This window comes from Cordyceps javanica, chromosome 5 (assembly GCF_051103115.1).
Source record: "Cordyceps javanica chromosome 5, complete sequence".
NCBI lineage: Eukaryota > Fungi > Ascomycota > Sordariomycetes > Hypocreales > Cordycipitaceae > Cordyceps > Cordyceps javanica.
This window is the reverse complement of record NC_139299.1, coordinates 1,022,071-1,047,844: the sequence shown is the minus strand read 5'-3', so window position 1 is coordinate 1,047,844 and position 25,774 is coordinate 1,022,071. Positions and strand designations below refer to the sequence as shown.

The 25,774-nt window shown below is 53.4% G+C and overlaps 5 protein-coding genes across 5 annotated transcripts; 2 read left to right on the top strand and 3 right to left on the bottom strand.

Annotated features, from left to right (window-relative positions):
- Positions 1-218: 218 nt before the first annotated feature.
- Positions 219-1,448, bottom strand: V2A60_007551 (ubiquitin-conjugating enzyme/RWD-like protein; the record flags this gene model as incomplete). Its single annotated transcript, XM_083258835.1, has 4 exons — positions 219-299; positions 365-1,107; positions 1,192-1,286; positions 1,387-1,448. 4 exons carry the CDS (start codon positions 1,446-1,448, stop codon positions 219-221), a joined length of 981 nt encoding a protein of 326 aa, XP_083114961.1.
- Positions 1,449-1,952: 504 nt separating this feature from the next.
- On the bottom strand, positions 1,953-2,738 carry V2A60_007550 (coiled-coil domain-containing protein 124; the record flags this gene model as incomplete). The annotated part of the gene is made up of 2 exons (XM_083258834.1): positions 1,953-2,454; positions 2,587-2,738. 2 exons carry the CDS (start codon positions 2,736-2,738, stop codon positions 1,953-1,955), a joined length of 654 nt encoding a protein of 217 aa, XP_083114960.1.
- Positions 2,739-14,093: 11,355 nt separating this feature from the next.
- On the top strand, positions 14,094-15,923 carry V2A60_007549 (major facilitator superfamily domain-containing protein; the record flags this gene model as incomplete). The annotated part of the gene is made up of 5 exons (XM_083258833.1): positions 14,094-14,371; positions 14,430-14,488; positions 14,595-14,634; positions 14,684-15,211; positions 15,260-15,923. 5 exons carry the CDS (start codon positions 14,094-14,096, stop codon positions 15,921-15,923), a joined length of 1,569 nt encoding a protein of 522 aa, XP_083114959.1.
- A 4,902-nt stretch (positions 15,924-20,825) lies between these two features.
- On the top strand, positions 20,826-24,418 carry V2A60_007548 (transcription factor domain-containing protein; the record flags this gene model as incomplete). The annotated part of the gene is made up of 5 exons (XM_083258832.1): positions 20,826-20,867; positions 21,022-21,323; positions 21,374-21,754; positions 21,803-22,633; positions 22,681-24,418. The coding sequence occupies 5 exons, from the start codon at positions 20,826-20,828 to the stop codon at positions 24,416-24,418; spliced, it is 3,294 nt and encodes a 1,097-aa protein (XP_083114958.1).
- Positions 24,419-24,964: 546 nt separating this feature from the next.
- On the bottom strand, positions 24,965-25,774 carry V2A60_007547 (uncharacterized protein; the record flags this gene model as incomplete). Its single annotated transcript, XM_083258831.1, has 1 exon — positions 24,965-25,774. One exon carries the CDS (start codon positions 25,772-25,774, stop codon positions 24,965-24,967), a length of 810 nt encoding a protein of 269 aa, XP_083114957.1.

Genomic DNA, 25,774 nt, shown 5'->3' with positions numbered 1-25,774 from the left:
AAAGCTGCTTGGGGGATTAAGATAAAATGGCCTGACGATGATGATGATGATGGTGCTGGTGAATGTTGCAAAAGATGGAAATATGCTTGCGAGTCAGCAGGGGTATCTACTTTACTTGTAATGCTACCAAAGAATGTCGTAAAAAAAAGGGTATGAATGGCAAATTCCTCCTTCCAATGCTGCTTTGTTATCCAAATGCTGTGGTGGCAGGTGCAGTGCTATACCGAGGTGCCCAGCGTACGCAACAGGTTATCCTTGATCGAGTCTGCTTCCGCTTCCTCCATGGAAAGAAACCGAATCTGGTACTCACTTATTAGCCCAATTTCAGAATGTTTCAATGGGGTATAAAAAAAAAGTGACGTACCAGTTCATCGTTTAACGTAGTGCCGCCGTAGAGGACAGGCTCCGACAAGCTCGCCGCCACGCCCTTCTTCACTCTGTCCTCCCACACACCGTCCCAGTTCCACTCGCCCGGCTTTCTGGGCGCAGACTGGCCGACGACGGGCTTCTTCTCGCCCGACGCAGCAGCCGCTGCGGCCTTTTTGGGGCTCGGTGTCACCGGGGCGGCGCCGTCGCCGCCTCCCTCGGCTTGCTTCGTCTGCTGCTTGCGCCGGTGCGTCCTCCACGCGTGCCACGCGCCCGGATTTCCCGCCGCGTCCAGGGGCACCGAGTCGAGCACCTCGGGCTTGTCAAAGGCGCTCTTGATGTACCTGAGGACTTGATACATGCTGACGCTGCTGCTGATCTGTGCATGCGACGGAGGGGGAGCCCCCGCGGAGGTGGTGGGATCTGGGCTGTTTGTAAATGAGAGGCTCTGCTCCGCGACGGGACTCGTTGGCGTTGAGAGGCTGGCCTCGGCGCTGCGGCGCACCCTACCAAACCACTCCGGGAACCCGTGCCGCAGGCTGAAACCCCCCGGCGGCAGTCGTTCGTCGTCGGTCGCGCTGACGGTTCCGTTGTCCTGGATATCCGTCGTGTACATGTACGTCGTGAGCGGCGTGATGAGGGGGTGGAAAATGTCGGTCGCAAAGATGATCATGGGAGCTCGTCGCGGGTAGGACTCTGGAAACAGGATCTGGAATCGGAGAACGGCGGGTGCATAAGGACCTATTGGGAATGCCTTTAGTCAGCCGCATTCATATAGTGAACAGACCGATGCGGTGCCATAGAACGAAGGGGCCGTCGCATTACCGTCGCGTGTGAATAAAACGGCAGACCATACTGTCGAGTCGTCGGGCGTCAGCGTCACAAAGACGCCCGAAGGACACGCCTGCTTCAAACCCGTGCTAATTGTTGTTCACTACGAGGTTAGCCATACGCACTCTCCAGCCGACACTTGTTGCTCGGTCCAGTGTTGAGTTTCGGAGGGGTAGTGTTGCGCCATACAACTCGGAAAGAAGCTGCTGTTTCCGCAGCGCCGGTAAATTCGCCAACTTCAGCGCCGACATGGCGGGCGCAGATACTGTTTTTTTTTTTTTTTCGTTGATTTTGCCGGAGGGACTCGTGCGGAATTAAAAGAAGAAAAAGAAAAGGAAGGAAAAAAGAAACCTGCCGCCGGCTGATTTGATGACGGACGAGCTTCTCTGACAAGCTCTCCGGCGCCCTGGGGTGACGACGGGCGGTGAGAGTAACAGGTGGCGCGTTCTGCCGAGACTTGTCGCGCGTTGGCGGGGTCGATCGCTCCAGATGGAGGGGTAGCTTTTGTTCGTCGGAGGGCCAAACGGCGATTGTCGTAGACCGAGAAGGAAGAAATTTCGAGAGGTTTTGAGTTTTCCATAGTGAAGGAGCAATTTTTTATTGCTTTGTATAGAGTACTGTTTCCACGTAAACCATACATCTATTCGTAGTTTTTTTTTACACCCCTTCATCTATCTTGATGTTTTTAGAATCCTATATCCAAGGGTGAAAACGTAAAAAAAGAAAGAAGAGGCCATAACCGTTCATGCGGCGTCTCAAGCACCCAGACGCTTCTCGATCTTGCTCTTCTCGTTTTCGCGAACCTCCCGAATGTCATCCCTCGTAGCATTGTAGGCCGCTGTGACCTGGTTGAAGGGGTTCTCGGGGCTCTTGTCAAACTCCTTGCGAATGCGCGTTTTGCGCTGGTCCAGCCGCAGTCCCGTGCCGCTTCCGTCAGCCTTCATCTCGTTGAGACGGCGCTCCTCGTACGCGCGGTACGCGGCGGCGAAACGCCTCTCGGGGTGGGTGTCGATCTTGGCTTCGCCGCCGCCGGTCGTAAGCGACAAGGCGTCGAGAGCATTGTCGATGCCGCTGGCGTTGAGGGTGCTGGGGCCATCATCAAGCTGCGATAGATCCAGGCCGCGGGACTTTTTGACGGGAGCCTTGGATTTCTTTGGTTCGGCGCGACCGCCGATGGCTTCCTCCTCCTCCTTCATCAAGGCGTCCTTTTCAGCCTTCTTTTTGGCAGCTTCCGCTCGCTTTGCCTCTTCAGCTTCCCTAAAGTTGAAGTATTGGTAAGCTGACGGTCCTCTCGGCGCGCAGCTGCTCAATGCGGCATGTCTCGGGTGGCACATGGTAGTACCATCCAGGGGAAAAGAGGCTACGGTTGGGCTTGTGGCATTCACTCACTTTTTGGAGTTATTCTTGGACCCTTTCTGCCATTTGTCGTCCTCCAAAGCCTCACGCTTCGCATCCTCAGCCGCGTTCTTCTTGGCTGCGGCATCGGCCTTGCGGGCATTTCCCGCCGCTTTCTTTGTGTTTTCTCCCTTCTTTCCAGCCATGTTTTATTATTCAGATCTTCGATCGCGCAGACTATGTTGAAGCACCGTCTTTTTTGGCAGACGTCTCGCGTGTCTCGTATCAGATCGTAGTCGCTGTGTTGCTTGCGTGGTGGGGTCGGCGGGGTGAAGAAAGACGTCTGATCGTCCAGATAGATGACAAGCAGGGCTATGGGAAATGATGGGAGACTGGCTACTTGTACGATTCCGTGCCGTTGATAGCAAGGTCAAGGTGCAGGCTCACGGTGTGACTGTGACTAACCTTTTGCGACTGCGGGTGCCTGCCGACTTCTTTTGCGGGCCACGAGCGTTTGTGCCTGCATTACGTCAGGCATCCCACGTCCACACAACCCGTATAAGCTACGTGTGAATAGTAACATTTCTGGCCATGCAGACCATACAATAGAGCATCATCTCGCGGCAGTGTACAAGAAACCCCAGTTCGTTCATACTCGAAGACCTTTTCAAGTTTACTTCAAGACCTGCTGGGGTACCAATCAGGCAGCCAAGTGCTCGCGTGGCCAGTGCAGCGTGATGGCAAACCGCCTCGTTTTCCGCTGGGGATAGCCCCCAAATTCGATAGCCAGAGGCGTACCCAGTAGCGAGAAAACGTTCAAAAATGTCTCATTTCCGTCTTTGACAACAATGATTCTGCGGAGTCGGGGAAAGGGGAACACCGTACCAGCGACACTCCACGCTGGTCCAACGCTTTTAACAATATCGTACGTGTCTGTTGCATTCCCCTCGCCCCTCTCCCCTCGCCCTCAAAAATGAGATGAGGCTAGGCTGGGGACCAGCGTTGAATCAGGCAGGTGATTGCATCGTAACACTACTTAGTACGGCGTCACGATGCCCTCAGGTGCACAATACGCCAGAGACTGTCTTCGGCCACTTGTATCTGTCACCCGAGACAGGACGAATGCGGTGAGGAATTCGCAAGGGTCTGCAGCGTAACATTCGAGCAAAGCATCTAATCATCGATTTGGCACCTTGTACCTTGACATTCAAGACAAGTAAAACGGCATGCATGCGTCTCAAGTGCCCAAGTAAGCATGCGTGATATCTGGCAGCGGCAAATGAAGTACCGGGGCCAAAGAGACTAGTCCAACCCCGGGCCGTAGTTGCGAGTCCCGAATCTTACTGTAGATGGAAATTCGCAGAGAACAAGATCCCATGTCTGCCGCCGCCTCGCCTTCTTGGGTTGAACGAGATAGGCTAGTTTATTCAGCCGACGTTCTTGGGTGCAGGGTTTCAGGTCCGCTACTAGACGCCAGAGTGCCAGCAACAAGGGCATTGATGTGTCGTTCACGCCAAATCAGCACGACCCCAGCCAAGTGCATCGCTGGCGCGACACTGTTCGAGTCCGATTCTGCGACTTGTCGACTTGTCTGGCACAGCTCAACAGTAGCGCCCAGCTGGACAGGGGACGGGGGGCCGGGGTGGCAGGCCGCCATGACGCCATGGTATTGGGAGTGTTTCCTTCTGCAACAGATGAAAATTGCTTTTCTCTTGCTATTGACTCAGCCAGCTTCCTTTTTTTTTCTTCGTTTCTCTGGTTTGTCATGGGAAGAGAGGTCTACCCTCTGCACACAGTGTCGACCTTTGTCTGCTGCTGGTCGCGTGGTTGGCATAGGATGATGTGGTGTACGATGGTTGTGTATGACATGTTGTCGTTTTCTGGTAGGCGAGCAAAGAACCGATTGACCTTATTCGCACATCATATTCTTGAGAAAACCGAGACGACCGGGATAGTGTCGCGCCTCCCTCGGACGTGGGCTGAAGATGTACGTGTCCGAATGCGCCCGAAACACATTGATGCGTGGTTCCAGTAGGCTGTCTCTAAGAGTCACATTCTATCTTGGCATGACATGAGATTTGGCATCGATGCTCATCAGTCAGTCTCGGAACGGCCTCGCAATTAGTCCAGCTTAGTAACGAATCGTGCCGAGCTTTTGCCACCATCATGTCGGCCAGCCTTTTGGCTGTATCCAGCAGAAAATGTGATACATCACGACCTAGCCTTCCTGCCTTCCTTTCGAGCAGCTGGAACAGCTTTCCAACATGACCCTTGCCAAGCTTCAAAATTATGCCTCTGAGACATGAGGGCACTCTGATATTGAGTATGCGCACCAATGAAGACTTGAATGTGCCGCGCGAGTTGGGTGCGTGCGTAAAGGAGCTGGGACATCGGAGGAGCTGGCATGCCACTGCCCACAAGCCACGGCCTCTCTCAGCAACGATTCAATCCAGGGCAGTCCGGGCTTGGCCGGCAGCAGTTTGCCGATGATGACGAGGTAGGACAAAGAGCTCGTACACTGCCAAATGCGTCAAGAGGGTCCCCGCCGAGCAGCTCATCCATCGTCCGAAGGTGCCAGCCCAATTTCGAATAAATTTGCCCGCCACCTTCTCAAAATGGACGCCGTTTCTGATAACGGCATGATCTACAAATACTAGACAATTTCTCTCCCGTGGTGGCGCTGATTGGTCATTTACAGTGGCAGTCGACCAGCAAAAAAGCAAAATCGTCGTGTCGCGGTTTCAAATGCTGCCTGTGTGGCCCGTGTTGACGTAAAGGCCGGCTGGTACGTTTTTGGAGTTATTAGTGCCACGAGGGACCAGGAGCAGTGGGCTGATGCGTGCGCAGGGGATGACACAAAGGTTCTTTAGCTTCGTTGGACGGGCTGCTGTTATTCGCTCGGGGCTTCAGGCTCATTGCTCCGGAGGGGGGTGGCATCCTTTCACAGTTGAGTAGTTGCATTGGTCGCCACGAGCCGGTGAGATTACACACGCTTGGAAGCGAGGAACCGTTTCCGTTTGGTGCAACTGTGCTGGCACATTCTCCGCCGGCGGCCCCCTTCAAGGTTCAGGCTCCCTCTTGGCCGAACGCTCTCAATGTCGCTCATGGCGGCGATGTGCATGGTCATGGGTTTCGCGTTGCTACCACCCGCTGGCAACGCACTTGGTTTCCGGGTGCATGCAAGTTCCGTCCATGACATCCAAGCATCACCAAGGTTGCCGAGTAATTTTTCTTTTTTGGTAGCTACAGGGATCACCCAGGGCCGACTTACAGAAGGCTATCTTGTTGTCCGCATAGTTTCGCCGTCAGGTGATTGCGAATCGCCAGGGTCGTCAATTTCATATTTGAGAGATAATATGAGCAAACGAACAGGGTACATGGCTATTCTGGGACTCGGGGCATCTCCCCTAATGTGTGAAGTGGGTAGAGGGCCGTAGCCATGCTGGGGCATTCTCTCTATTACTCACTAATACACTCATTCTGTCGGTGGCAAATGAATGTATTGTGTGCGTGTCGCTCTTTGAAACAAAAGCGGGTAAGCGCATCTAGCATGGCTAGCAAGGTGAGTCGAGAAGCCAAGCAGCAAGGTCCATGTTGTCTTCGGTTGCATCGTACTTCTCTTGGTCGCTTGAGTCGAACGTGCTCCAAGATGTCTAGGCAGCGCGCTTCGCCTTTCGAGGTAGCCATTTCTCGCAACGAAGGCGGTGTTATGCTCTGTTACCAATAGCCGTGACGATTGCGATTAGAACAATTCTAAAGATTAGTCTGGGCATAATTATAATTTTGTGCGAGTGCCACGGACCACCGCCCACATGGCGTATGATTTTTCTGGAGTGGCCCATGATTACGGCTCCGGAAGGCGAACCGGAATTCCGGTGAACAATGTGTAGCGTCCCCTCTTCTTGGTACGCTAACTGGTAACTAGGCTTTCGCTCCAAGGCAAGCTTCTGGCAAGGGATTGGATAGTCACTCTGGAGTTAGGCGTGGATGGCACTCCATAGTCCTTGGCCGTTGGGCTCTTTGGGCTCTTCCGAATGGGCGCCCCCTTGCTTGGGGAGTGGGGAGATGTAAGTACTGCTCTCCAGAAGTCCGTTCGTGTGATTTCTTTAATGCGAGTGGGTGCCGAAAAAAAAACAATGACCGCCTTTGGACCGGCCATGTACGGTGGCAGTGGTTGACGCAATCATTGGCTCGTCTGGTCCCCTGCCCGTTATTTCCAGGGGTGCCAGCATGATCACGAGGAGACATGGCGGTGAAGAGGATTGGGCGGGTTGGACATGCTCATCAGCGATATCAGGCGAGCTGCAGCCATTGGACCTTGCGGTCAAGGCGAGGATATGTGAGCAATACAGGCAGACGGCATTTGCTGGAGACGGGGAGACGCATTCGGAGAGAGGAGAGCAAGCCCCCGGGCCACCGTCTCTGGCATGGCAGTGGGGAGAGGCAGCAAATTAATGACCCGAGTGGCGCCCCCTTTATTTGATTCAAGCAAAGGCAAAACGTTGGGATCCAGGAGCACGGGACAGGATGAGAAAAAGATCGGATCGGTCGCCGCCGCCAATGCAACTTGGGGAGGCTAGCTGCGACCACTCTATCGGGTTGGGACAGGTAGGCCACTGGCTCACCAGTCACAACTCTGATGGGAGTCATGGTCTGTTCGTGGGCCGCCGTAACGGCGCTATCTGCAGAAGCATCGCATGCATTACGCATGCCTGCTGCATGACTTGCAGCAAGGCAACCGTTTCCACAAGGAGCATTCTCTGATGGATGCTAGTGGTAGGGAGATTTCGTCTCGTCCCCGCCATGCGAGGGCCAAAAACAGGCGGAGCCCTAGACAGTTGCGGTCAGTAAGAAAGATCTGTGACCCTGGTTTGCCGTCAAGCCACAAATACATGAGGTCGTATCAGTAGTGCTTGTAATTGTTATATTACGCATCAGCACTCCGTAGTAGGGGCGGCGACAGCAGCATGAGCAGCGCCGGGAGCACCCACCACCGCCACTACCACCAAGCCCAAGCAGTTTGGGGGCTATGAGAGCAGCAGTATCGGCGCTGCATTAACGCCTTGCGGTTTCCCATCTTTGTATCACGTTGCAGGGATTGGGCCCCCTTTCGATGGCGGCTGCGCCCAAGCCCACCACAACATGCCAACTTGCCAAGTTGCCGCATGCCGGGCGACGGTCGGGGCTGGTCTATTTGACTGATATATCTCGGGAGACACCACAGGAAAAGCGGTCCATGTTGCCCAGAGCTTTGTCAACTTGAGCCGGTGATGTTGCGAAGATTGCCGTGAAGAGGTTCAAGAGCCGAAACTGCGGTTCATCGAGACAGGCGTCGGGGCCGCGCTATCCCAGCTGGGCGGGTAGGGGGCAGCGTTCGAGGATCGACGTGTGTACATGAGAAACGGAAATCAGCCAAGTCCTTGTGTTCTCATTGCCAGGAACAGAGATGTGTGACGTGATATGAGATCCCGCAATTTGAGACGAGAGGTTGTTGCTGTCGAGTCGGTTCGTTTTCCGTGTACAATGTGGAGGGACTGGCAACTGAAGCCGCCCTGCTCTATGAGAGGAGGAAGGGAATGGATTACCAAATCAAAGCCAGTGCCCAGTTTGGTCAAGAATTGCCATGGAGTATGGAGGATTGATAGCTGAGGAACTGCTCGTGGCTACTGGGTAGTCCTCCCCTTTCTAATCCGTAGCGGTAAAGGTTTCCAAGACCTCGCCCGTTTTCATCTTATTTTCTTTGGTGTCTTGGACTGGTGTTTTGCAGTATGATAAGTGACGGGCGCGCGCTCGTCTGCTGTCAACCCCTCCCTATCGTGGCTCACTACTCCGTACTCCGAGCTGGCCTGGTCTGGCCAGCCCTGTCACCGGTGCCATCACGCGACGCTGACTTTTTTTTTCTTGCGCAGTTTTGTCTCAATGTCTCAGTGTCACAGCAAGTGCATAGCACTGGGGATCACGGCTTGACGGCGAGTTGCTTTTTTTTTTCCGCTGTCGTGCGTTGAATCCCAATGTGGATCTGAACTGGACAACGCAGTGTGGCGTTTGCCTCTTCTAGAGCAACGCGGCTGGTTGTTTGGACCACGACCCCTTGTCCTTGGCTTCGTGGCAGGTCATCCGGGCTATTTTATGGTGTGGCTGGGTTGATAGCAGGTAGTTGCTCTTATTCCTCGGTTGGAGGGGAACGCGATGTAGTCAGAACTCGGCCGGCCAGGTGTTGTGTTGATGTTTGTGAGTGAGAGAAGGTGAGAAGGTGAGAGTATGTATGTGATGTGAGTGAGTGAGTGAGTGAGTGTGTGTGTGTGTGTATGCATGTAATAGAAGAGCAGAACAGACCGGTACCATAAAATCGTTGAATGGCTTGCTGCGACTTTCTTGACGGGCAACAAGGCAAAGTCGCAGCTCCCCCCTCTCACCCCCGAGGGGTTTTCGGCTCAACTCTTCTTGCCAGAGCCATCAGTGTTTGTGTGCGCATGCGGCGGGTGCACGGAATGACCAGAGCATGCTCGTCACCAGTGGCAGGCAGGCAGGCAGGCAGGCAGGCAGGCAGGCAGGCAGGCAGGGCTGGCTGGTGAGACGATGTGTCTGGGTGGTGGTCCCGGGGGGCGTGCAGTGCAGGCGGCAGCCACGGATCACCTCATCCGCGTCGTACAAGGACGCCTGCGCCTAATATAACCCTGAGCTTGCTTGCTTGCAGCATCCATACCCAGTCACCAAGCATTCCGTGTCTCTGCGCCGGACGGCAGGGATGCTGATTTACAGCTGTGGTTCGATGGCGCGACGAGAGCGTCGGCCGAGACCACAGGCGTCGTGTAAGTCACGGCGACAAGGAGGGGGGAAGGAGACAATGTCAGCCGGCAAAAGAGCTTCTGTCGTCGACCTATCCAGCTCACAGCCCGTGGAAGAACGCGCCGATATCCCGTCTAGGTCCATGGCCTGCAACAGCACTTGGGTAGGTACAGATGTCATGTCTGCCTAGATACGGTGATAGCGCACGCAGGCTTGGGCCGGCTTGCACGTCGGTCATGGGCGCGCTAAAACGATGATGGGAGTGCCAACTCTCGTCAAATCCGGCGCTCCTGCGGCGATTCCTCACCGCTAGGTTCGAGCCAATGTTCATGGGAGGGAGGCGTGGGGTGAAGGGGGGCGCGGTTTTTATCCCGTTTTGGGAGTTGGTATCATTTTTATTTTATTCTTGGTCATTCTCCTGGATGCATATCTGTTCGTTCGGCATGCCTTGCTCTGCCCGCGCGCCCAATTCTCCGTCACTGGCTGGCTGGCTGGCTGGCTGGGCCACGGTCACCGCATGATCGGGCGCAGAAGGCACCCTAACCAGGGTCACTCTGCCCAGCGGGATGCATGGCGTAGTGGCTTGCTGGGGCGGAGCTGCTCTGCCAGCTAGAATGCATGGAAGCTACGTCACAAGGCTGAGGGACTCTTAGAGAAGACTGATGGAAGGACCAAAGACGGCGGGCGGTTATGTCATGGTGCAGGACGCCAGCGGCGGGCGGTCCATAGGAGCTGGGGAGGGTGACTGGGTGGATGGCTAGATGATTGGATGGCCGGACACGGGCGAAGATGGAAAGATGGATGGTTGTACACGTCGGGGGCACATTAGGCGTGGCAACATGGCAAGCATGACACAATCCCATGTTTTTGCGACCATGGGAGATTGGGCCGAACTGGGTGGGCGTCTGTGTGTGTGTGTGTCATGATGGTGGTTGGTGCCCGGGTTCATCTCGAGATTGAAAAAATAGGCAAAGAGGCAAGTAAGTAGGCACATAGGCACTGAGTGGTACGGTAGCATTCTGAACCGTTCGTTTCGCCATTCTTCTTGGTCAGGCAGCCAGCCAGCCAGGCATTGGAGAATGAATGGGCGGGAGTCCGGATGCGAGGCTACCGAGCCAGCCAAGGAGTGCCACTCTGCAGGCAGGCACGTACACGAGGCAGTAGAAGAGCTGGGGTGTGTCTCGCCATTGTTGTTGTTGATGATGATGATGATGCATGGCGACTCGCGACGATACAAGACATTGGGGGGGAAGGACGGGTGAGAAGGAAAGGGGTTTGAATGCGCAGTATGATATAGGGGTCATATGAGAGTCATCCGTAACGTGATTACAACGGGGGATAAAAAAGGCACAAAAAAAAAGAGAGAGGATAGAAGGAAAGGAGCCTATCAACCAAGACGGAGATGCTGAAGTCGCTTTGTTGGGAGCGCATTCTGTTCTTTTTTTTTTTTTTTTGCATTGAGCCCTGTCGACGCGTGGTCAGGAGCGGCTGCGGGCGAGAGGAGCGGGCGGGTGAAGAAACTTTATGCTGTATGTTGCTTGATTTTGTTTTTTTTCTTTTTGCTGCAAATGGAGTCTCAGACTTTTGGAAGCGACAAAGTCATCCCATTTTTTACTGAGTAATAATCCATTGCTGCTCTCGCTCTCCATGTTCTTTTTTTTCTTTTTTGCCTTTTTTTCTTTGCTTTTTTTTGTGGCTTGGTTTTGAGATGATGATGGCGGTTGGGGGGGGCCGAGCAACGTCCCAAGTCCCAAGCCGATGGGTCGGCATGGTGGATAAAACTCTTGTTTTTTTTTTTTTTTTTTTTCAACCCTCTTTTTTTTTCAGTTCACCTTGAAAATTCCTTCTTCCTTCCTTCTGCAGGGCAAATCTGACACTGATGCCATCAACCCCTGTAGCCTAATTGCTGTCGCTGCTCTATCGGGTTTTGAGGGGCCCTGTAAGCTCCCTACCCAGTATACTGGGTAAGTTCCCTATAAGCTCCCCTGTAGGCCGCTCCAAAGCCCTTCCGGTAGTGGAAAGCTGGCGGCGGCGGCGGCGGCGGCGAGGCGGCGAGGCGGCTCAGAGGGGAGGAGAGGAGAGGAGAGGAGAGGAGAGCGGAGGACACAGGAGAGAGAGAGGCGCCCGCCAGGCAACTCTGCTGAAAAGAAAACAAATGAATGGAGATAATGAAAGTCGAGAAGCTAGACAAAGGAATTGTCAGTACTGCGTATGATGATGATAATCCGTGCAGCAAAAAAAAAAGGAAAGGAAAAAGGAACCAAGGGGAAAAAAAATACGAATACCTACTGATAGTAACCAACCGCTATCTCACTGCGGGCCACGATCCAGTTTGCCTCTGTCACCGCCCGCCCGTCTGCCTGGCATCTGGCTTCCATCTCCCACCATCCATACTGGTACACCATAGACCACCCACCCGCCACCCACCAATCCACTTGGCTTTCCACTGGGTTCAGTTTCCTTTCCTTCTTTGTTAGTACCTCAGTATCAGTAGCCGGCCGTTCAGCAAGGTCCTTCCCCGCTCCCTGGGCGGGAAGCCAGAACCCGGTCCTCACTGGTCCGGAAAGGCCGTTGCAAGACCCCCGGGATCACACCCCCGGCCTGCCGGTTATTATCATCAGCGGGGGAGCCTTACACTTGTGCCTTGGTCTCTGTCCCCTCCCCTCTGACACACAGACTCTCTCTTTTCCTCCCTCCCTTTCTGTCCCTCGCTCTTTGTAAATTACCATGTGCTACTTACCGAAAGTATAAGGGGAAAGGGGCCCGGCCTTCTGTCCCCTTTTTGTACCTTGAAATGGGCAATACGTAGCCCAGCTCGATGCAGATTAAAAAGAGCCTGTATTTACACTCATATCACTCAACAGCCGGTTGCTACCTCGCCCTTATTATTTTTCAGAACAGCAAATACCGAGAGCTAATTTCAGCCTGGGCCCATCCGTTCCTGCTAGGATCAGCATTGCAAAAGCTTTTTTTTTTCTCTTTGAATTTGTACCAAGATTGCAAGTGAAAAAAAAATAAGAAAGAAAGTCCAAGTATATCCAACTCTAGCATGTATCCAGCATCACCATCATCAGAATCATCCTTCCCTGTAGTCACTTTCACCACCGCCAGCACCACCACCACTGCTACTACTGCTACAATAATAATAACAACAACAACAACAACATACAGCTCACAAGGAAAAGGAGTTCTGCAAAAAAAGGAAACAAAACCAAACTTACACACCTCTCTTACTACCAGTAGTCGACACGCTAACCTTACACCCCTCCATCCCCCTCTTTCTTCCCCCCTGTTGCGCATCCCATTCGCGGCTCGCGGCCCCCTCCCACCCCTTGTCCCCCGGAGACGGCGCCCTTTTCCTTTTTTTTTCCTTTCTTTCTTTCTTTTTCATTTTCATTTTTTTTTTTTTCCTTTTTAGATCCTCTTTTTACTTGGCCGCCTCACTCAGTCTAATGGCTAGCTTCCCCGGCGCTACTTCTCCTGGGGCTAAATCGAACCACGGGCCATATATTTTATTTTATTTCTTTTCCCTACTCAGTATTTTTCTCCCCCCCTTAGCTCCATCTCTTCTGTCTTGTCGTACCCGACTGCCTGGGCTCATGTCACCGCTCTGTCCCCATCTAGTCATTCCAACCCCCCCCCCCCCCCCTTCTACCATGACACCCTCTGCCATTGCAGTGGTGGCTGCTAAAAGCTAGGTAGGTACTACGTAGCTTGGTAGTTTAGTGGTAGCTAGTTGTTGTTTTTTTTCTCTTCCTCGTGGTTATGAGCCGTAAGTAGTCGTAGACACCAAATACTCCAACGAACTAGACTAGGCCCCTGTCACCCGGACGGATCCCCCATTCTAGTCCCGCGCTCTCTGCTTGGGCCTTGGACCTTCTTTTTTTTTTTTTTTTGCCTTCTCCTGTAATTTGCCTTTTTTGGCTCGCGAGCCTGTTACTTGTTTCTTTTTGGGCAAACCGGAGAGCTGGGCCAGAGCCCTGTTGATTCTTATATCTTGCCGCATCCACTCCCCTCTATGAGTCCGTCTTGCCTTGTCCTCAACCTACCACCACTTACTGCCTTTGCTTGTCTATTGTTTGCACCTGCTATTCTCTTCTCAGATACTTTTTGCTTCTCTTTATTGGACTTGCTCTGCCACACGCATACCCGATCTCTCTTACAGCAAGCTTCCTTTCCAACCTCCGGTCCTGCCCCTCCGCCTCACTGTCGCCGCATCGCCTGCACGACCACGTCTTACACCCCTCCAACCCCGACGTCGCACAACTGCTCCATGTCGTGACCCTATTACGGCATATAGAGAGAGACTGAGAGAAAAGAGGGAAAGAAAAAGAATAGAAAAGACTCTTCTTAATGCGTTCCTGAGCTCGGAGCTTTCTCTCTTCTATCACTTTCTCTTTACTCGGGCGTTCTTCAACACTGCCACCGACTGTGCGCGCCTTTGTCCGCAAGAAAGCTCTCTTATCCATTGCAACCAGCTTACACGGAAACCAACGCCCAGGATTCCCTCCTCAACCCGCCACGATGCGCTCTTCTTCCCCCGGGGCCTCTTCTGGCCGCGTCCGCTCCTCCGATGTGAAGCGCAGAGAGCGTCCAGCGTTTCCGACCCAGCAGATGTTTGTTTTAGGTATGCCCAGGCCTCCCTTTGCTCCCAATGACCAAGTCGTGGGCCCCTGTCGGTCCATGTCCCAGCACTTGCATGAGCTCCTCAGTACTGACTCACTGCGACCTGCTGCCCAGCCTGCTGCAGAATATGCGAACCAATCGCCTTCATGTCCATTTTTCCCTACATCTATTACATGATTCAGGACTTTCATATAACCGACGACCCCAGTAAAATCTCTGTCTACGCTGGCATGGTCACGTCTGCCTTTACCTTGGCCGAATTCACGACTGGTGTGTTCTGGGGACGTCTGAGTGATAGGATCGGCCGCAAACCGGTTCTTCTTAGTGGTCTTGCCGGTACTGCCCTCAGCGTTCTCATCTTTGGGTTTGCCCCCAATCTACCAGTTGCGCTCTTCGCTCGGGCTCTTGGTGGTCTCCTCAATGGGTAAGCGAAATACCCAAATAGCTATTCTGCGTCATGGCAACTAACTCGTTTTACGTAGCAATATTGGTGTACTTCAGACCACAGTCGCTGAGCTCGTGACCGTCAAAGAGCAGCAACGTGAGTTCCATATCTTGCCCGCCAACCTTCCCCCACCCCCTCTCCCTCTCCCTCTCCCTCTCCCCTCTCTCTCTAAACAAACACCTTTATTAACAGAAAAATGTAGCTCGCGCTTACACAATCATGCCCATGGTTTGGTGCATCGGGTACGTTACATTTTCCGGCGCTGGTAACGATGCAGACTAACTCGGACAGATCAATCGTCGGGCCCATGATCGGGGGTGCCCTTGCGCGACCTTGCATCAGCTACCCGCAACTGTTTGCAAGGGGCACAATATGGGATCGTTACCCCTACTTGCTGCCCAACCTCTTTAGTGCCTTTACTGTTCTCTTCGGTGTCATCATTGGGCTCCTCTTCCTCGATGAAACGCACGCCAAGAAGAAGCATCAGCGAGACCGCTGTCGCGAGGTCGGAGACAAGATTGCTGCCTTCTTCAGCCGGAGCGGCAGCTGCCAGGGTCGTGCCCCTGAAAAGAAGAGTCTACTTCGCGATTCTACCCCCGCCGGATACAGTTCCATCGCGTCCGGTACACCGTCTCTGCTTATTGAGGACGATGAGCCCCTCCCAAGCTACAAGAGTCAAGACAACTCCCCAAAGCTAGGCCCAAGCAACGCCCCTGACTCGCCCGTTGTCACAATGGTTGAGGCTGCACCGCAGCAGAAGAGGGACGTCTTTCCTCGACCCGTGATCATCAACATCATGTCTTACGGCATTCTCGCATTGTGAGTAGTTGTGCTGCGTGGTTCTTGATCCGCGACTAACCATGGCAGCCACACCATGACATTTGACCAACTCTTCCCGGTGTTCCTCAGCACGTCACCACCTGAACATCCCGTTCAGAAGCTTCCGTTCAAATTCGTGGATGGATTCGGTCTCGATACAAAAACCATCGGCGTCATCATGTCCGTCCAGGGCCTCTACTCGCTCTTCTCCAACTATCTGGTCGTCGCGCCCGTTACCCGCCGCCTGGGCTCTCTTCGCCTCTTCCGACTGATTGCGTTTTCCTATTTTTCGCTGTACCTGGTGACCCCCTACCTCGTACTTCTTCCCGACAGCTTGAGAATGCCGGCCATTTACTTGCTCGTTATTTGGAAATGCACCTTTGCGACCATGGCGTACCCCAGCAATGCAATTCTACTCGCCAACTCGGCACCCTCCAAAGAGGTCCTGGGCACGATTAACGGCATCGCCGCATCCACCGCCAGTCTCTGTCGAGCACTCGGCCCTACGGTCTCTGGGTTCCTGTACGCCCTTGGTCTCCAGACCGGCTACTCCGGTCTCGCTTGGTGGTTTAGCGGTGCCACCACCCTCGTCGGCGCCTACCTCAGCTCTCAAATCACTGAGGGTGGCTACAAATCTGCGGCGGCTGAGGAAGAGGAGGAACCACTCCTCGAGTCAATGGTCGATGAATACGACGAGGAACAACGCGTGTGAAGCCTCGTTCAGAAAGCATCCCATCACTTCACTTCTCTGGTTCTTTGACAGACCAGCAAACGAACCTTTTTTTTTCTACATTTTATTTATAGTGCACTGTTATGTTATTTTAGCTGGGATTTACTGCTGCGATTCCCGTTGGACTCAAAATACCCCCCGTTGAGATGGAAATGGCGTTATATAACTTGTTCTACCCCTTGTTTTACGGAAATTCTGGTCAAGCATGGAATGGGTGAAGATGAGCATTGAGGCAAATTCTGATAGACTTTTGTGGCTGAGGACACCTTTCGCGGATCGAAAGGTGTAAGGCATTTCTATTGTTTGGTCGTTTAAGAGCAGGATACAGGATATATAGCATGAGAAGGATACAATCGCGGGCCCAAGCCTTGAATGATTTCACAACGTCATGAATTTATTTATTTTTCTGCACTCTTAATTCTATCATGCAGAGTGATGCGAAAGCTGCATCCTTCAAAGCTGGTGGCACCACCACAGACGTAGACTTGTCAGGCGCTCCTTGCAGGACTGCTCATGAGATGGGACCTGAAGACATCTTTCACGGAGCACAGTTGGCAATACTTAGCAATCCCCAAAACCCGCAGCGACCATCCGCCTCATTTTTTATTATTATTATTTTTTACAAATACACCTCCTGCATCATGCGTCGCGGCGCAAGTCCAGCTTCAAGCACCATGGGTGGGTTGTACGGAGACCCCGGGCAGGGGAGGGCTTTCTCAGCCCACTTTCAGCTACGCCGACGACGAGACCGGCAGCGGACCTGCACCCGATGTCGGAGGTTTCTTCCCTGTGATACGGGAGCCGAATCTGGCTATTCGAATGTCCGGTCCTGGCAGTAGTCACCGGACGGCGGCGGCGGCGATGCCGGCGGCGGATGCTGCTAGGCCTTGCTCTATAAGCAAACACGGAGAGAAACGGGGAGAAGGGGGGGGCCGTGGAGGCAAGCAGAGAGATTGGAACGTGTGTTGGGGGAAGGGGGGATCGGCAGTTGTTTCGTTGGCTCGATCGTCTTCTCTTAGGTGCTTGAAGTATCAAAGACATTAGAGAAGCCTGGGCACCAACACAGAGAAGAAGCCCGAGACAGGAGACTCGGTGGATAAGGGAAAGCACGTTCCGCATCCGACTCAAAATATTGATTTGAACTGGAGTCCGTCACGACGTCGGAGCGTGTCTGTGACGCGCAGAAAAAGCCCGAGATGGGAAAGAATACATCCTAATAGGGACGGCAAGCCCACGAGAACGTTGCGATTTCTACGAGAAATCCGTCGTGAGACATCTGAAAGACACATTAAACCCTTGTCTCTCGCTTCGCCGGCTCACTCTTGCGTGCTCTTGCATATTCCATGAATTCCTGCTCCGTACTTTTGACGTATCGCGGGCTCTGCTTTGCACTGCTCTGTCCGAACCGGAAGCACGCAGAAGGTGAGTCGTCATGTATGTTTCCGTGCGCGCGTGCGCGCGTGTATGCATGTATCCGAGCCGCGTGTGTCCAGGTAGCTAAGACCGCATAGACTGAGCCCTCATCAAACGTCTTTATTATCTCCTGTCCAGACCGGGATAGCCTCCTGTGAGCTCGATTTTGACTGTTTCCACTCTAGGATTGGAATTCATAAAGCCAAGCCCACGCAGGTCAAAGTCTGCTTCGACGTGATCTTTCTCATCAGCGACCTCGCAAGAGCTATCAAAGCAGATTGAAGACGAAGCGTTCCATATTAGCTAGTTTTGAGCCCCTCTGATCTCCAATTAGCCGCTTTTTAACATGCAAAACAGGTCAATCCATAAGTCTGGCAGCCAGGACGAGGAACCGAAATCATCTGCACGAGACAGCGTCCAAGACAGGCTCACCGGAGTCATTCGTCTTGAACATACAGCAGCCCATCGTGCCGTACATATTGCTCCGTTTGTTTTTTGCGTTTATATCTATGTCGTTGTGTTTCTTGCATTGTGCATATTTGTGTGCCTACAAGTTTGCCGTGTTTCCTATTGAAGTGAAGTTCTGTGGACACCCTGTGTATTGGTTTGTGTGTATAACAGAAGGCAATACATGATCCAGATATTGCAAAAAACTGTGTACGGGTTCTCTTTTTCTTCTTTTTTTGAAAAGCGAAAAGCATTTTTAGATGCTGATCGGGTCGGTCGTTTGGCTGGGTTGTCTCAGTTCTCAGTAGGACACATTGCCACTCTGGAATCTACCCAGTTGTAGTTGCGGGGGGAAAGGTGACACCTTGATTTCTGGAGCATGATTGGTATGTATGAGAATACAATGTTCTAGATATTCCCTGATATTCCCCTCGGCAATGACGTACTTTTCACACGCCTTTGTGGCTAAGCCCTTACTTAACGTGCTTCAACATTGCCCGTGACAGCCGACTGCCCATTTCCGGAGATTGTTGTCAAACAATGGATGTCCAGCTGGCCCATTTCAAAGTTCTTCATGTGAGTCAGAGCCACATGAATCCTGCCATTCTATAAGGCAAAGTCAGCTCAGCAGGCAAGTACTTTGGCAACAGCCCCAGAGAGGTTTTCGTGTGGAGGCGTGGCTGCAGAACAAATAGATTGACATTTATCACTGCATTGGACATTTACCAAACAAAGCATATCAGATGCAATAGAGACTCCCACTCAGAGACAGGCCGTGAAAGGTGATGAGGATTCGTGACTGTCAGACCAGTAGGCCTTAGCAACCTCAGAGAACCTTCCAATGCTACTGATAGCTTCAAAGATCTAGCCACCAGATAACATAAAACGATCTCCATTAACGGCACTCGCTGGTTCTAGAAATGCTGGCGCTATTGAAATATCGAACTGTTTCACATCAAGGTTCAAGGCAGGAGCTTAAGCATTGCAAGTTTTAGGTCAGGTCTGATACAGGCCCGCACTATGCGGTGCTGCGCCCAAACACCGGCCTCCCACGCTGTCGGTTTTTTGAGACAGATCGATTGCGGGGGAGGAGCGTTGGCCAACTCGACAAAGATCCATAGCCGCAAAGCAACGCAATGCAAGTTGGCACACTCTTGGAAAGCCCCCCCTTTCCCCCACATCAGGCGGCAATGATCACATATTGTCGCGATGTCGTGGGTCTGGCCGGATGAGCGGGCAAGTCACCTTGGTCCTTTTTTGACAACCAGCTGTGACTTGGCGAACTCGTCGAACCCTGCGGCCGCTGATCATGGCCACCCACCCACACCTGTACTCCGTAGCAGCCTAGCAGGCAACAGGCCAGCACTCAGAATTGTGGCTGCAGCAAGTTGCAGGGACTGCCTAGGTAGAATTGCGGGGAACGGCACGAGGGGCCTTTCTTCTTTCTACTGTATTAGTAGTAAATATTGGTGGGCGAACGCAAGCATAACGCGATTGACAAGGAATGGACGCGGTTAAATGATGGCTTTGGTCACCCACGACTCCATGATCATCAGCGACGTTGGCGGTTTAGATAAACGGATGGTAAATTGGCCATTTCGGGAGAACCATGGTTATAGGTTGCCTCAGCGCAAAGCCAGCCTCTTGGAATTGCCGATTTCCCATCGCGGGGGCGGCGAAAGTATAGTCAGCTGGTGGCTGGCGACACATTGTTTACGTATTCAGATCGAGTCAAGCCTGTCTGCGCCCGGCGATTCAGACAACAGCACGCTATCATGACGGAGAGAATCGGGAGTGTCGAAGAATTGACTCGAAAACTATGACAGCACAGAATAGATGATTGGTTTCAGCAAGATACGAAAGGGGGCTGTAAAAGCGATCGTCGTGAGGACGCTGTCAAGAGCCATGCAGCGATGTTGGTGGTTTAATAAGACGTGCACAGATGATGCCAAACCGATACTTAAGTACCTACGTCAGGTACTTGGGCGGGTACGGTCGAGTACCTAGGTACCTACTGAGGTACCTACTCAATACTTTACCCGAGGGCAGAGCTCATCCAAGGGTGGTTGGTAGTGACCCGTAAGTCTTAATTTACAAGAAGATAAAGATGATTTGGTTTGTATCGAAATTCGACCTGGAAAATAAAGCGGAAAAACGTAAATAACTCCCAGCTCTAGCTAGTACGGATACCTACCAACCAATTAAGCCTATAATAAAGGCTACTATTCATACATTGAATAAAGTGCATCGCTAGTGGGCTCAAAAACCTAGATTCTACTCCGTACTGAGTAGGCATTATGTAATACCCCGTTTGAAAATGGTTCCCGTTTGCTGTATTGTACCCTCCCGCCAACATCATCACCAACCATCAGCGACCAACCATTGGCCTCGCTCACTGCGCACAATTGACTTGGTCAAACAGCCGGTGGCCGTCTTCCGCGGACCCTGCTTTCCAACGACAGGAACGTGGCTGCGCTAGACAGCCTAGCCTGCCAAAAATGCTGGACAAGAACTCAATTGGGCCACTAGGGATTGGTGGGCTGGGAGCGCTAAGTTGTTGCATTGGCTTGCTGCAGGCTGGTTGCATTCTGGGGCATTCTGGGGCGCATTTGGGGCGCATTCGGGGCCCTTGGGGGGGAAATTCGGGGCAATCATGGCCTCAGCTTCAGTGGGCTTGCGACGGTCGTTGACCAAGTTGGCCAACTTCTGCCATTGTTTGCCTTTCTGCGGCTGTTGAGGGTGCATTACTACGGTACGCACCTGCCACATACCTATCAGCCAGTTTGCCCACCTCTGGCAGATAACCAAGTGGCGAGTCATGAGCGGAATCCGTGATCCGGTCCGAGTACAGGCACGGCATGCTAGTACGAGACACTTGCCGATACTATTCCGCCAACGCTCGACGGCCTGGATGCGGGGGCGTCCCAGACGGCGTTCTCGTCCGGCTCCGCTTCTTCTATCAGCATGCTGGCTCGATCCATGTATCCGTACGCACATCTCCACTATCCTTGTCGGCCAGACACAATGAGCACACACACGGCTGCCGAGTTTCTCCCAAAAGCAGCTGTGAGCCGGTTTCCTTTCCACACTCTTCATCCGTCGCAGAGTTGCTCCTCGTCTTTCGCGTCTCCTCGCTCGACAGCTGCTCCTACGGCTTCACCCAAGCGCGCATCGTGGCATCGACGGGTTTCGGCATATACCCTGCGCATGACTGTTTCAGTGCACAGCAGCGAGTCAAGCTAGTTTACTCTTCGCGGGCCCTCCGACCAGCTTTCGCCAGACCTCACGCCGCATCTGGGTGTCGTTGCGCTTTCCAGCGCGCCCACGTCCTCAGCACTCGCGCAACTTCTTTGCCGGCGCGCATGACTCTCACTGTCTGAATCCTTCGCTGCTTTACCCTACGATAACCGACGACGGCCCGCACTCGGCATTGGAGAATGCGCTGCGGCTCTCCCTACCAGATTACGCCATATCACAAACCAGTACGCAGCTGAACTCCAGCGGTGTTGCGCACTTCCGTCTGTTGGCGCAGACAGTTGGCCTCGGAGAGTCAGCGATTCTAACATTGCTAGTCCCGGTATCATCCTCGACAGACTGCCAACCTACCTGCAGCTCACGAGAGATACTCGTTGCTTCGCCAATATGCCCGCGCATGTGGCGCCTTCTCCAAGCTCCCAGCCTACCAGCAAACGTCAACGGAAGACTTCATCGGATAATGACTCCCCGATAAATCGAATCAGCCCGGAAACGATCCCGGACGCTGTGATGAATGGACCATTGACTGGCGGCAAGCCATCACAAAGCAGCAACTTTCGCAATGTGAGTGCCTGCAACAGATGCCGTCTGCGCAAGAATCGGTGCGACCAGAAACTTCCTAGCTGCGCGAGCTGCGCGAAAGCTAGTGTAGCATGCGTTGGCTATGACCCCATTACCAAAAAAGAGATCCCTCGCAGGTAAGTAGTTGCGCTCTGATCTCATTTTCGCGACTAATCATTTTTTAGCTACGTATTTTATCTAGAGACTCGAGTGGAACAGCTCGAAAAACTGCTTTCTTCCAATAATATTCCATACCCACCCGCCGAGAACCTGGAACTCTGCTCTCGTCCGAGCGCCGACCCTGTCCCGCGAGATTCGGGCTCCGCCAATGGAGCCGCTTCAGACCAGGCTCTAAATAGCGCGAGAGACCAGTCTATGGCGGCGAAAAAGGAAGGCCAGAGCCCGGCTATGATGAACTTGGTCGGCACCTCAAAGCCAAAATCTCTTGCTTCAGCGTCCGGCGTCTCATTCGCCAGAGTCGTTTTCGCTGCTGTCCAGTATTCCGTATCTGATCAACATGGCCCGACCGAGCGATCAGGCGGAACCACGGGTACCTCGATGCGCGATTCCTTCTTTGGCCTGCATACAAGACCAACCATCCAGCCCGCTCCGTTTCCCGATCGCGAGGTTGGAATGCGCCTCGTGACCCTCTACTTTGAGCATGCCAACCCGCAGATTCCGATCCTGCACAGAGGCGAGTTTATGCAAATGTTTGAGCAGGCCTATGCCAACTCGCCCCAATCGCTTGCCTCCAAGGAGCTCTATATGCTAAATATGGTATTTGCGATTGGCTGCGGTGTCATTGTTGGGGAACCCGTCAAAACAGAAACACCCGGCACAGCCAAGATGGACTCTCAACCAGGAAAACGTCAGTGCGAGCCTGAAGAGTACCATGCAAGCGCTATTGTCCATTTAGAATCATGCCTAAGTTTTAGCGGAGGGGGTTTGGAAGTTTTACAGGCCGTGCTCCTACTTGCGAATTTCGCACTACTTCGCCCAGTTCCTCCCGGCCTTTGGTAAGTCTTTTCGGATCTGTATATGGACTGTTGCTGACGAAACATAGGTACATCACTGGTGTAGCCGTTCGCCTTGCCGTTGATCTGGGCTTGCATCACGAAGAGGGCGGCGAGGCGGAGAATTCAGGACCAGACAACCTGGAAAACGAGCAAGACTCAAGCACGAAAGAGCGAGTACGGCGACAATATGTGCGAGACATGAAGCGGCGTTTATGGTGGTGCACTTATTCGTTCGATCGACTGGTGAGCACGTGTGTCGGGCGACCATTTGGTGTAAGCGATCAAGTCATCACTACGGAGCTTCCAACTGTGTTGGATGACGAATATATCACCCCAACGGGCTTCATCGACCCCCCGGTAGACGACGAGCGGCCGAGCTACAAACAGGTTGCCCATCACTACTTTCGCCTCCGCATGCTACAGTCGGAAATTCTACAAGTTCTCCAATACAACCAAGCCCAGCTGGCACGCCAGGGCAACCAGGTACCCTGTTATCCAGAGATGCGCAATCACACTCCCTCGCCGTTTCTCGTCAAGTTCGACTCCTTCCGTTCTTGGAGAAGCGATATTGACAAGCGCTTGTACCACTGGAAATCATCAGCACCAACGAGACAAGAAACCGGCGTTGCCTTTTCTACGGAATTTCTCGAGCTCAACTATTGGCAAGCCATCATTATGCTATACAGGCAGAGCTTAAGCGTCCCCGCAATGTTCGAGGGCGAGTACAACACCTCGAATGAGGTCAATAGCCCAACAGCCTTTACCGCGGAGCTTCGGGAAGACGAGGACCGCATTTACTTGAAGGTGGCAGAAGCCGGACAAAGGATTCTGCGAATATACAGACAGCTCCATCTCAACGGTCTCGTTAGCTACACTTACTTGTCGACGCATCATCTATTCATGGCTGGTATTTCGTACTTGTACGCTATTTGGCATTCACCGGTGGTACGAAGTCGCCTGTCTATGGATGAGGTTGATTTCACCGTTCTGGCGGCCAAGTCTGTTTTTACCGACATGATTGACAAGTGCCCACCGGCGGAGACGTGTAGGGATGCGTTTGATCGTACAGCCAAGGCAACAATCAAAATGGCAAGCTCAAACGGCGGGTTCGGCACTACGACCGCCCGACCACAGCGACAGCGCAGAGAGACTACAACATGGGTGACAGCGCCCGTACCTGATATTGCATCCATGAAATCGGCCTCTCACCACCGGTCTCAGACTTTAGACGGCCAGGGATACCAGTTTGACCTGACAATGGGAGACAACATATCGTCTCCAGGAATATCCGCAGGCGGCGATATTTCGACACAGAACACGCCGTCATTGACGAAATCAAAGACGTTTGACAGTGACACTCTCATGTCAGACACAAGGAGACACAGCGGGCCGAGTCCTGCTGACGGCTCACTCAGCCAGGATGGCAGCTCCATTGACGCGCTTGTTCACTCGCCCCCTATGCCTCGGCGGACGACAACACTCGGTGGCAACAACACGTTTATGGGCCAGCAATTTGGCATGCAAGGGTCCATGGATTACCCGGACAGCCAGGCGATGGAGTTTCTGCAGACACTGGGGGCCACACCAAACGGGGACTTTTCCGCTGTAGACCAGGCACAGCTCGATCTTGGGTTCGGGATCAACTGGGAGGGCGTGCATAATGATTTCAACGACGGCGGGCATATCAACCCTTTTGACACGTTCTTCTTTGGCGGGCAGCCGAATTCGGGGAACAACAGTAATAGCAACAACGGCAACGACTCTAGAGGGGGTATGTCGATGTAAATAGCGCAGCGATTTAGAAAAGAGAAAGAAAGGAGGAACTGCTTGACGGCAAGACTGACAGCTGTCGTGACTTTGTCAAGATGGCAATGAATATCAGACAGAATATCAGACATGTATTTGTGATGAAAAGGGCAATGTTTACTTTTTCTGCGTAGCTCCACGCGCGAACGAAAGATAATGTTTCTTGACATTATATATAGAGACGCTAAAAGAAGATGACAAGGACACTCTAACGGACCACCAATCTGTGCATGTACAAGGCCAACAGAAGCCTAAATACTAAATACTAAATACTTCCCTCATCAATCGTACCAGACGAATCGTGAAAAAGTTGCACCAGGTAAGCTTGTAAGAAACGACAAGGGGGGGGGGGGGGAGGGGAGGAAAGAAGGAGGAAGGTGGGGGAAACAACTACCAGTCAAGAGGCTCGAGGAAGAGATACAGAGTTGAAACGGGAAAAGAACAATACAATCGGGCCTTTGCAGAAACAAAGAAGAAAGGGAGCCCGGTGGTGTGCAAAACAGGCTGAGAAGCTACCAACGGCGACTAGTACCGCCTGCTGTCGCGCCGCGAGTCGTAGCTTCGGGGCCGCGAGCTCCTGCGCGACGACTTATGCCTAGGCGGGGAGTGCTCCTCGATGACGACCACCTCGTCCTCGGTCACGTCCGTCTCGGTGGACTCGGTCAAGTCGTCGCGCATGACGCGCGGGGGCGGGGCCCGACCGCGACGGCTCGTCGACTGCGACACGCGCACGCCGGCCGGCATCATGTTTGGCGGCGGCATGGGCACGGCCACCGGCCTACTACCGCCGCCGCCGCCGCCGCCATGACTGCTTGGGCGCGGCGCGGCGGCGGCGGCGCGACGGGAGCCGGTGCGACGAACCTCGAACATTTCCGTCTCGGTGCGGCTGATGCTGCCGCGAGGGGGCCGGCGGCGCTGCGAGTGTCGCTTGCGGTGGTGGTGGTGGTGGTTATCACGGTGGTGGTGGTTGTCCTCGACGACGACGGCGGGGCGACGCGGCGACCACGGCAGGAAGACGGGCGTCCAGCCGGTGCACGAGTAGAGAAGGGCCAGCAGCAGGAGGAAGCCGCCGACGGAGCCGAGGACGATGCCGGCGACGACGCCGGGGTCGGGGGACGAGTCCTGCTCGTGGTAGGTGGAGGGAATGGCCTGGAAGCCGGGGCTGCTCTGCTGCGGCGCGCGTGGCGATAGGGCGACGGTGCGTGCGAGGCTAGAGACGATTTCGAGCGGTAGTGACGAGGATGGTGGTGATGATGATGATGATGACGATGGCTGTGTTGGTGTCGCAAAAGGCAGCGGTGGCGCTCCTCCTGCTCGTGGAGGTAGCGCAGGCAT